We start from the raw sequence: 12,651 nt of genomic DNA on the forward strand, positions 1-12,651 counted from the left end.
AAAGAAAATAGTGACTAATTCTCACATAAATTGGATTTTATTCTGACCAAAGTACATTACTTAAACATTAATTTTTAATTCAACTTGTTAATATGTTGTTTAGGATATTGCATCTTCATTTTAAGTGAAATATGTTTGTAATTTCCCCTTTATAATAATATATTTTCTCTAATTTTAAAATCAGGTGTATCCAGATTAAGTAGAATGATTTTGAAGTATTTCTTTTTTTCTATTGTGTATAAGATTTGGCATGATCTGTTTTTTGAAATTATCTTTTACTTTTATTTATAAATATTAGTTGTCTATTTTTGAGACTTTGGAAAAAAAAAATAAGAAGTTAACAATGACTCCATAACTGAACCTCAGAGTCAAAGCATTCTATAATAGACATACTCTTATCTAATAGTTTGAATGTTACTGTCTTTGCACTATTATTATTGCTTAATATTTTGATGCAGCAATCATCTGATTTCTTTTTTGAATATATTTATTGTCGTTCATTCTTTACGAGGTTTTTGTTTCTAGTCCTTATCTTAAACATTATTATTGTTACTCAATTTTAAGCCTTTTTAATTCTGTGAAGGCAAAAGTGGAAACCTAATAAACACATGTATATGAAAAAAAAGAAAAAAGAAAAAGAAAATAAAACAGGACAATTTTATAGAAATTATGCGCATGTTCAAACCATAGCAATCACAAGTTACTGCATCTCAGACAATATTCTGGGTATTTGGAATATAACATTAAGCAACCATATTAACTCTCTCCCCACATGGAGCTTCCATTCTGAAGGTAATAGACAAACAAATGAGTGAAATGCGTATTAATAGTACTTAGATAGTGGTAAGTGCTATGAAGAAATAAAGATGGATATTGAAAGTGATACAGCTGCTATTTTAGATTTGGTGGTCAGGAAAGGTCTCTTTGAAAAGGTGATATGGGAGGAAAGACCTCAGTAAGTGAGGTTATTGTAGTAAATTTGGCCAGAGATATGGCTTAGTTTAGAGCAGTAACAATATAGAAGTAAAATGGGCATTCGGGGCCAACTTTTGAAATCGTCCAATGGTATTTGCTCATGAATTTAATATAGGAGATGTCTAAAAGAATCAAGAATAACTCTCACAGTTTTTGGTTTAAGCAACATTAGTGCCATTTACTGAGATGGAAACCAGGGGAACACTATGGATGGGCAGGGGAATCAGTTTTCTGTTCTATGTAGTTTTCATTTCTGTTGGATGTCTGAGTGGAAAAGAGAATAAGGCATGAAACATGAGTTACCTAACTAAAAAGATATGTTGTGGTTACAAGTAGTGTTTAAAATTGTGAACTCGGGTAAGATTTACCTGGAATAAGTGGGCTTGTGTTGAACAGAGCCTAAGGCTAAAGGACAGCAACAATTCTCAGTTCTCTAAGCCTCTTTTACACTTTGAAAATTTATCAAGGACACCAAAGAGCTTTTATTTATGTGAGTCACATCTATTGATATATGTCACATCAGTTGAGACTTAGAGGACTTCTGCTTCTGGTCAAATGCAATAGCAGGGACCTCATTTACCATCCTGCCTAAAGCAAGCAAAATAAATGTACACAACATGTGAAATAGTGGCCAGCAGGCAAGAAAGCATAGGACTCCTTGAGAGATGCACCATATAAGTTTGACTATAATGTTTCCCCGTTGTGGTGTGTGCGGGGGTGGGGGAGTATTCTAGGCAGAACCTGGGATGGTGAGTTAAGGAGAAAGCCAGGAGACCAGAGAAATCAAAAGAGTTAGAGTTCACAGGACAGAGTGCTAGAAGAAGAAAATAGAACCCTAGTGGTCTTCAGAGAATTCACCTTGAGTATTATTCAGCATACAAAGTATGTTCTCTGACCACAATGAAATTAAATTAGACATCAGTAACAAAGCCTTTGGCAAAAAACACAAACTATTTTGAAACTAAATAATGCATTTCAGAATAACCCATAAGTCATAGAAGAAAATAAAACTAAGAAATTATACAAATATTAACAATAAATCCATTACATGTTAATATATATAACATTTTGTTTTTTAAAAAACCATGTTTTCCTCTTCCAAAAAATAAAAAATAATGGAGCTTTCTATTCTTAGCCCAGATGGGGTAACAGAGACTTAATTTACTCCCTCCTTTAAAAAAACTAAAAAACCAGATGTATTTTTTTTTCCAGATAATTGAAAACAGGTAGCTAGCACAGGACTGTGATCTCTGAGAGAAGGAAAACAAATAAGGTGGTTAACTGTACAGTTTCAGCAGCAGTTGTCAGGCACATGATGGGGCAGCCCCCCAAAATCTGTTGATATCATGGAGTCGAGACAGAAATCATGGAGAAGACAGAAGTTCTGGGAGGTTGAGGTATCTAAAATTTGTGGGACAGAGTACCAGAAAAGAGAAACCTGCAGAGAGTTCTAAAGATTTCTGGAAGGGTCCTATAAGCCTTTGGCTACTTAGCAATCTATACATGAATGAAAGGAAACTACAGTCATGTGTCACTTAACAGTGGGGATGCATTCTGAGAAATGCAATTTCATCGTCATGCAGACATCCTCGAGGGCACTTCTACATACCTATGTGGAGTAGCCTGCTGCGCACTGCCCCGCTGCCAATCTGTATGGCAGAGTACTGTACTGAATACTGTAAGCAATTATATCACAGTGGTAACTGTTTAAACATAGCTAAACCTAGAAAAGGCACAGTAAAAATACAGTATAAAAGATAAAAGTGGCACACATATTTGGGTAGTTACCATGAAGGGAGCTTGCCGGACTGGAAGTTGCTCTGGGTGACTCAGTGATTGAGCAGTGAGTGAATGTGGAGTCCCAGGACTTTACTGTACACTACTGTAGACTTTATAAACACTGGGCACATAGGCTACATTTATAAAAAAAAATTCCTTAATAATAAATTGACCTTAGCTTACTATAACTTCTTTTTTTTTTTTTTTTTTTTCTTTTTTCAATTTCTGGCCAGGGCTGGACATGAACCCGCCACCTTGGGCATATGAGGCCGGTGCCCTACTCCTTTGAGCCACAGGCGCTGCCCTATAACTTCTTTACTTTATAAACTTTTTAATTTTTTTAACTTTTTGATTCTTTTACATAATAATACCTTCTAGATTAAAACATAAACATTATACAGCTGTACAAAATACTTTCTCTCTTTATATCCTTATTCCCATAAGGTTACAAAGTTAAACATATACCTACCATACCAACCCAGTAATTTTCCTCTTCAGTATTTACCCAGGATTTACCCAGGAGAAATGAAAGCATATGTTCACATAGAAAATTTTAAAACTAGATTAATTGACATATAATTTATTAAAGTAAAATTTATCAGTTGTAAATAAACATTTTGATGAATATTATAGACAATGTTATAGCACCTTATATTCTCAAACTGAAAATAATGCAAATATCTGTAAACACAATGTAATGTGTCCATGTATATTGGTCTAGTTGTCAATAATAAAAAAGAATGAACTTGTGACATGAAACAACATAGACAAATCTCAGGCACATCGTGCTTTGTCATATTGACACATGCACCCATGGTACAATAGCGGGGGGATGAAGCTGGTGGTGCCTTAGCATGTGTCAAGGAAGTGACAGCGAACTTATCCCCCCAGTCAGTGTAGTTATGGGGATGTACTCACCATTTTAAGTCAGTTATGCTTAAGAATGTCCTTTATGGACCAGCACGGCGGGCTCATGCCTGTAAACCTAGTACTCTGGAAGGCCAAGGTGGGTGCATTGCTTGAGCTCAGGGGTTTGAGACCAGCCTGAGCAAGAGGGAGACCCCATCTCTGCTAGCCAACTGACACGGCAGGCACCTGTTGTCCCAACTACTTGGGAGAATGAGGCAGGAGGTTGAGGTTGCTTTGAGCTATGATGATGCCCAGCACTCTACCCTGGGCGACAGACTGAGACTCTGCCTCAAAAATAAATAAATAAATAAATAAAAAGTCCTTGATAAAGCAGGCTGTAGAGTATACGTCTTTCTAATGACCTCTGTGCTAAAATGAAAGCTACAAATAAAGTACTTCTGATGTATGCCAAAGTACCATGAGTACGTGAGCCACAGCTCAAACAAACAAGTGCTTCCTCATGCACTCATTATACAGTGCATATGTCAACATGACAAGAGAGACACTTTTTAGTAGTGTTGTGATTTTACTTTTGTCTGCAATAGATTTTACCTCATGAGAATTTTCATCCAGGGATCCTTAGCAGTCAGCCACTGCACTCTGATGAGAGTATAGACGATGACCAAAGAAGGAGCAGCCAGCTAAGAAAAGCTAATGGGTGGCCTTGAGGGAGGAGGAAAACTTGGGAAATGTGGCATCAGAAAATCTAAGCAAGGAGAATGTGTCAGGAAAGGGGAAATTATGAATTGTGCCACATGTTGTATGAAGGGAAATAGGAGGGACCAATGGATTTCATAGCTTTGAGGCCTCAAACCTTGACAAGAGAAGATTCATTAGAGAGGAGGCATCAGAAGTGCTTAGAGTTGATTGAAACTAAATTGGTGGTGAGGAAGTAAGATCATTAAGCAAGGAGCTCTTTGGGAGAAGTTTTACTGTGTCAGGGAGAGCAGAAAAATGAGGTTGTGGCCAGAGGTGGGCATTGTGTCAAAGGAGAATTTGTTTATTTTTGTTTGGTAGTTTGTTTTTTAGAGGATAACTCATTGACTTTTTAGACCTTTTTGATTGCAATCCACAGTGAGAAATCTCTTTTATATTTATAATTATTCGTACATACATTGCTGAAAGAAAAATATCACAAAACTCTATTTCTCTTTTCCATTTGTCTGTTATTTTATTAAGAAGAATATGCCAGTCTAGACTTACTGAGTTGTTTTCACAATCCACACTCTTGGTTTCAGAAACACAGTCTGTCTTCGAGAGGCCATCACTGTAGGATCCAGAGAGTAAGTTACGAGTCAGTTTTTAATTGCAGCAAGGACAGTTGTTTCATGATAACGGTAAGGAAGATAGATCATAAGTAAGTGCACAAGTATAATGGTGGTTGGAAGATGACCGTGTTCCTGTTAGAATGATTCTGTATTTTGTAAGCTAGGGTGAGGCAACTTAGAGGGAGCTGTGACAGGAGTATTGGAGATTTGAATAGAGAGGAGAAAGGGTGAGGTGGTCGTTTTGGAGAGTAGTAAAGCAAACTTTACTAGAGAAGTGTAGAGCTGTATAGCAGTGTCAAATGCCCATTTGAGGGTTATGATCCTGAATTTAAAGGAGGTAGTTCAGGGCTAAGTGAATAACCTCTTAGTGAATATTAGTCATCACTGTTAACAGTTGAGTATCTCAGTGGCATCACTGTAAGGGGGGTGAGTCTGTCCCACCCACGGAAGAGCCTGGTTTTGGTCTTGTGCATCATTGTGTTCATGGACAAACCAAGAGACACTCAGACTATAAGAACTGGTCTAGGTTAGGTCCCCATAGCTCAGCGGTTAGGGCGCTGGCCACATGCACCAGAGGTTGTGGATTCGAACCCAGCCTAAGCCTGTTAAAAACAAACAAACAAAATACCTGGGTGTTGTGGCAGGTGCCTGTAGTCCCAGCTACAAGGAAGCTGAGGCAAGAGAATCATTTGAGCCCAAGAGTCTGAGGTTGCTGTGATACCATGACACTCTACTGAGGGCAACAAAATAAGACTTTGTTTCAAAAAAAAAAAAAAAAAAGAACTGGTCTAAAGAAGACTAGTTAGGTGATCAGGTAGTGAAGAGCTTGACTTGGCACTAGAAAAGATTATATTTCAACTTGTAGAGGCACTAGAAAAGATTATATTTCAACTTGTAGGTGTAATTCAAGTATTAAAAATCTTAAAGAATATGAGTTGGGTAAAAATGTATTTAATTGGCGGCGCCTGTGGCTCAGTGAGTGGGGCGCCGGCCCCATATGCCGAGGGTGGCAGGTTCAAACCCAACCCCGGCCAAACTGCAACAACAACAACAAAAAAAATAGCCAGGCGTTGTGGTGGGCGCCTGTAGTCCCAGCTGCTCGGGAGGCTGAGGCAAGAGAATCGGGTAAGCTCAAGAGTTAGAGGTTGCTGTGAGCCGTGTGATGCCACGGCACTCTACCCAGGGCGGTACAGTGAGACTCTGTCTCTACCAAAAAAAAAATGTATTTAATCATCTCCCACAACTACCTCAGCCACTGAAGACTTTTAAGAGGTAAGTTTAGGACATGTAACCACCAAAAACTAAGATTTTCAACTTTAGAGTATTCCTTGCAAATGGCAAATCTCCAAAACAAGGTGAAGAGATATGCGGGAACAATTTTACTAGTCATAAGAGCAATGACTGCCATTTACTTGTGGTTTTCAGCGAAGCTGTGGAGTGATTAGATTTCAAAAAGAAAAAGAAACTTTTAAATCTGGGATTTTATTACTTCAGAAGAGAAAGTCATTAACTGTTCATGCAATTACTACAGCAAGTTTTATGACTAATTCTTAAATCCACAGTCTTTCCATGTACAGTGTCCTTGATAGGAAAGTGGCTTAGACCTGGTCTAGCTAAATTTTGTAGGTTCCATAGTATTGTTACCCTTGCCTAACAGAAAGTACGTAATGATGGGAGTAGTGTTTTTTGGCTCCCCATTGATTCAGAGGAGCTGAAAAAAGTACAAGCTAATTATCTTCAAATGCGTGGAGTGAAAGAGTACTTGAAAGAGATCTCCTAGTTTGTGACCTAGATAGGATTTCACTTGTTTCTAAAGAGCTGAGTTTTTCCAGTGATCTTCATGGTCAGTTTATATTTCTTTTGCTGGAATTTAATTAGTCTCTTTAGTTAAAATTTACTGGATATTTTATAACCCAAAATACTAGTTTTGTACATGCACCATATACATAAATATATTGGGATTAGGAGCATTGTCTCCCAAATGTCTTTGCTGTGCCTATTAATATCTAAATATAGGAATCCAACTTCTCTCTTCTCTTTCTTCTTGTATACTTCATAAATTAGTGCTATCTCTTCCCATGTTAAAAGGTAATTTTCAAAAGCAATTAAAATCATTATGTCTTTTTTTTTTTGATGTGGACATTCATGAGATATTAAAATGTTCTTTAATATATATTTGTTTTACAAATGTCTATACATATGCTTTGTTTTTTGTTTTTTTTTATTGTTGGGGATTCATTGAGGGTACAATAAGCCAGGTTACTCTGATTGCAATTGTTAGGTAAAGTCCCTCTTGCAATCATGTCTTGCCCCCATAAAGTGTGACACACACCAAGGCCCCACCCTCCTCCCTCCTCATTATGTCTTTTTATTAAGGATTTTTAAAACTCACAATTTGAGAGGGGACTGATAAGACGTAAAAAGTGTTCAAAGGAGAATCCAAAGAAAATCACATTTATAGATAAGGAATATTGAAATAAATGTGCAAATAGAGGAATACTGGCTTCTTTCATAGTGGGAGAGGGAAGTCAGTTAAACCTCCACCAGACAGAATTTTGCATACCTACAGACAAGAATTATTTTCCATTACTTTCAGCTATCTATAGCTTACAGAGTTGTACCATAGCTCTAAGACAGTGAATAGCTAGAATCCTGGAAAGGAAACTTTAGACCATTGGTCCTCAACCTTCCTAATGCCACTGCCCTTTAATACAGTTCCTCATGTTGTGGTGACCCCCAACCATAAAATTATTTTCATTGCTACTTCATAACTTCAATTTTGCTACTGGTATGAATCGTAATGTAAATATCTGATGTGCAGGATGTATTTTCATTGGTTGCAACCCACAGTTTGAGAACCGCTGCTTTAGACAAAGCTATAGTTTTCAATTAAAACTGCTATACCCAGTGTATTCCCTACACCTTAGTATTGTGTGTATGCTACTAGGAAAATGGAAGAAATAAAGAACTAAAATGTATATTGTAGGGTTTTGTATGAAAACAGTCTCAAGTTTTTGTATGATTCTTTCTAAAAATTATACATGATATATGACTTTATTTTGAACCATGATCCATGTGCTTAAGATTGCTAGATAAGTAAACTTCAACGTCAGCTATCTGAACCATGATTCAGAATCACAAATGGGTGCCCTAATCTAGATGCGCTGATGATGACTGTCTACTGCTTATTGAGTAAATTGGTGTATGTTAACAATGCTGCCCTTGAGGTCAGGGTTAATTAAATTACACTCAAAGGTGTTAAGGTAGTAATAAGGTGGAATTGGCTGGGGAAGGTCTTAGAATGTTAAAATAAAGCAGTTCTGCTGGGAAATAGGCAGGAAATATAAAGACTAAAAGGAAAATTGGAATGGATATCTTTTGTTATTGTGGCTCAAATTTCCTAGATGTTTCTGTTTTATATTATTCAGTGAATACTCTATCTTAGTACTCATGTGTATCTTGGAAATTAGAATGGTATTTTTGGATATATTTAAGAAAGCAGCAACTTTCATGCTCCATCAAAAGCTTCTCTAGAGTATGAAGTTTGGGGAAAATCCTAGAATAGCAGACTAGGAATATCGTGTTTCCGTGTTTGTAGGAAGGCAAAAGAGGAGATGCTTACATGCCCTAGCTCTTTGTATTCTTATGCTTGGCAGCTTTTAAGTTTATTGCAAGTGATTCCTAAGGATGCTATTTTCTTTTCTCTTTCTTTCTTTCTTTTTTTTTTTGTTTGAGACAGAATCTCACTCTTATCACCCTGGCTGAAGCGTAATGGCATCATCATAGATCACTGCAACCTTCCTGGGCTCAGCCACCCTCCTGCCTCAGGATGCTGCTCTTGAGCAAGCTGTAACATCTCTTGATATTTAGTTTGTCAGGTGTAGATAATTAACCTTTATAGTCCTAGCTTCAAGACTAAAAGGTGTTTTGAATTCCAGGTAAAAAACATCAGAATGAATTTCAGCTTCTAGTGGATCAGGCCAAAAAAGGATACAAGAAAAATGTTGGAATGTCACAGAAAGCAGTAATAACAAAAAAAGAAGATGCATCTACAGCAAAGCTATTATCTGTATGCATGGGTAAGAGACATTAATTAAAAACAGAAATGTGTTGCATCTCATTAATTACTCTTAATATAAAAAGGAAATAAAAGCCAGGAATTTACTTTGAAGTAGGAAAAAGCATTTTTAGATAAACTTCATATAGCAGTTGTTGAATATAAACTGGGTTTATTATTGTGGGAAAAATGATTGAAAGAATGTCCCGAAGAAACCATCTCTTTTGTCTCTTTTCCTTTTAGTTAATGATAAATTATAAATCTCTTAATTATTTAAGCTTGAGGCTTTTCTAGTTACAGGATTTATTGCTGGAGATCCCAAGGTATCCTGTAAAGAGAATCTATTATTTTTGTTATAGAACACTGGTATTTACTTTGGATGAAATATTCGGTTATAGGCCAGGCCAATTCATGGCACATTTCTTAATTCTGATTCATTTTAAAATTAAGGATTAATATTCTGTTTTCTATTGCCCAGGCTTTTGGATTAGTGAACAAAACAATCATAATAGGCAAAAATGCAAAAGGAAATTACTTATTATTTTCTTCTTTGTTGTGGTAAAATATACATAAAAATATTTATCTTTTTAACCACTAATAAATGTGCAAATCATTGGCATTAAATGCATTCAAAATATCGTGTAGCCATCACCACTCTACCTAAAAGCTTTGCTTTCTTTTTTTTGAGATGGAGTCTCATTATGTCGCCCTTGGTAGAGTGCTGTGATATCACAGCTCACAGCAAACCCAAACTCCTGAGCTCAAGAGATTCTCTTGCCTCAGCCTCCCAGCTTGCCTCAGCAGCTAGGACCACAGGCACCCAACACAACACCTGGCTATTTTTTGTTGCAGTTGTCATTGTTGTTTAGCAGGCCCCGGCCAGGTTCGAACCTGCCAGCCTGGGTGTATGTGGCTGGCGCCCTACCCACTGAGCCACAGGCGCCACCATATACCTAAAAGCTTTTCATCTTTCCCAGCATAAGCTCTGTACTTACTGAATTATAACTCTGCTTTCCCCTCTCCCTTACAGCCTGCTAATCTCTATTTTACTTTCTGTGTCTATGAATTAGCCTATTCAGGTACCTCATGTAAATGGATTTATACAATATTTGTCTTCCTATGTTGGCTATTTCTCTAAGTATAATGTTTTCAGGGCCCATCACTGTTGTAGTATATGTTAAAATTTCATTTCTTTTTATGATAGAATAATAATCCATAGTATATATAAACCCCATATTTTGTTTATCCATTTATCTGTTGTGGATTAATTCTACCTTCTGGTTGTTGTGAATAATGCTGCAGTGAATATTGATGTTGAAATATGTTTAAGTTCCTGCTTTAAATTATTTTGAATCTATACCCAGGATTAGAATTTCTGGTTATTTCTATGATTAACCTTTTGAGAAACCATCAGGTTGTCTTTCATAATGGCTGCCTTCTTACCAGCAATACATGAGGATTCCAGGTTCTCCACATCCTCACCAACACTTGTTATTTTCTGTAATTTTTTAAAAAATTATAGCTATTTTAGTAGGTATGAAGTGGTATGTTATCATAGGTTGTTTTTTGAGATGGAGTCTCACTTCGTTGCCCTTGGTAGAGTGCTGTGGAGTCATGGCTCATAGCAACTTCAAATTCTTGGGCTTAAGCTACTTACCTCCCAAGTAGCTAGGACTATAGGCGCCTACCACAACACCTGGCTATTTTTAGAGACGAGGTCTTGCTCTGGCTCAGGCTGGTCTCATATCTGAGCTCAGGCGATCCATCTGCCTCAGCCTCCCAGAGTGCTAGATTCCAGGTATGAGCCACCATGCCTGGCCCCTGTCATCATAGTTTTGATTTGCATTTCCTTAGTAGTGACTAATGATGTCAAACATCTATTCATGTGCTAAGCCATTTATTTTCCTTTGGAGAAATTTGTATTCAAGTCTTTTGCTTTTTTTTTAAATTTTGTTTACTATGAGGGTATAGATTACATTATTTGCGTTTGTAAGGTGAAGTCCAAAGTCTAGTTGTAGTTGAGTCCTTCACCCAGGAAGTGTGCCATATATACCTCCATTGTACCAGATAGATTGGAACTTTCTGAGCCTCCCTCTTCTCTCCTTGAATTGTTTTTCTCTTGTGTGGGCCTATGGTTGTTGATGTACTAGTTCGAGATTAGTGCTGAGTATGTGGGTTACTTCCTTTTCCATTCTTCAGATACTTTACTTAGGAGAATGTTTTCCGAATTCATCCAAGTAAATATAAAAGATGGAAAGCCTTCATTTTTTTTAAATGGCTGAACAGTATTCCATGGTATACATATACCACAGTTTATTAATCTACTCACTGGGGTAGTGGGGTAAGGGACACTTGGGTTGTGTCCACATTTTTGCACTTGTGAATTGAGCTGCTGTAAACATACGAGTGCAAATGTCCTTATAGTAGAATGATTTTTTTTTTTTTTCTGGGTAGATATCTGGTAATGGGATTTCAGGATCAAAGGGGAGATCTATTTTTAGTTCTTTGAGGATTCTTCATATTTCTTTCCAAAAAGACTGCAGTAGATGGCAATCCCACCAGCAGTACATTAGTGTACCCTTCTCTCTGTGCTCACACCATCATCTGCACTTTTGGGACCTTGTGAGGTGGGCTAGTCTCACTGGTATTAGGACAAGTTTAGAAGCTTCTGCTTTTTCTTTTTCTTTTCTTTCTTTTTTTTTTCCTCTTGAGATAGGATCTCATTCTGTCTAGGCTAGAGTACAGTGGTGTCATCATAGCTCACTGCAACCTCAAATTCCTGGGCTCCTGCTTCAACCTCCCAAGTAGTTGGCACATATGACCACACCTATTTTTTTCTAATTTTTCTGTTTTTTTCTAGAAACAGGGTCTTACTGTGTTGCTCAGGGTGGTCACAAACTCCTGGGCTTAAGTGATCCTTTTGCCTCAGGCTCCCAAACTGCTGGAATTACAGATGTGAGTGACTGCTCCTATTTGCCCATTTTTTAATTTGGTTGTTTTGGGGTTTTTTAATTGTTGAATTTTAGAAGTTCTTTATACAGTCTAGATATTAATCTCCAATATGTGACTTGCAAATATTTATAAACATTCTTTATATTGTATCTTTGCTTCCTTGATAGTACTTTTTCATGCACAAAAGTACATGCTTTTTGTGAAGTCCAGTTTCTTTTTTCTTTTCTTTTTTACCTATGAAGTAATTGCCAAACCCATAAAGATTTTCCCCTATATTTTCTGAGAATTTTATAGTTTGATCTCTTTTGCTTAGGTCTCTGATCAGTTTTAAGTTAATTTTTGTATATGATGTAGTGTAAACGTTCAACTTTATTCTTTTTCATGTGGATAACCAGTTTTTCTCAGCACCATTGAATGCTCTTCATAGTCTTGTCAGAAATGAATTGGCCATTTATATAAAAATTTATTTCTGTACTATCTCTTCTGTTCCATTGGTCTGTATATCTGTCCTCATGCCAGTACCATACTGTATTAATTACTGTAGCTTTGTAGTAAATTTTGTAGTTGTAGACTGTGAGTCCTCCAGCTTTTTCTTCTTTTTCAAAATTGTTTTTTCTGTTTGGTGTTCCCTTGAGATTTTTGAAGATGGATTTTTCTATTTTTACAAAAATTTTCTTTGAGATTTTGGTAGGAATTACATTAAATCTGTGG

At 36.8% G+C, this 12,651-nt stretch overlaps 1 protein-coding gene across 3 annotated transcripts in view; it reads left to right on the forward strand.

Moving 5' to 3' along the window:
- Positions 1–12,651, forward strand: part of RAD18 (RAD18 E3 ubiquitin protein ligase) — a 113,703-nt gene that overhangs the window by 57,903 nt on the left and 43,149 nt on the right. For all 3 annotated transcript variants that reach the window (XM_053599342.1, XM_053599344.1, XM_053599343.1), the window contains exon 10: positions 8,870–9,010. In XM_053599342.1, the coding sequence (XP_053455317.1) occupies positions 8,870–9,010 (141 nt within the window). The remainder of the gene's footprint in view (positions 1–8,869; positions 9,011–12,651) is intronic.

This window comes from Nycticebus coucang, chromosome 8, assembly GCF_027406575.1.
Source record: "Nycticebus coucang isolate mNycCou1 chromosome 8, mNycCou1.pri, whole genome shotgun sequence".
NCBI lineage: Eukaryota > Metazoa > Chordata > Mammalia > Primates > Lorisidae > Nycticebus > Nycticebus coucang.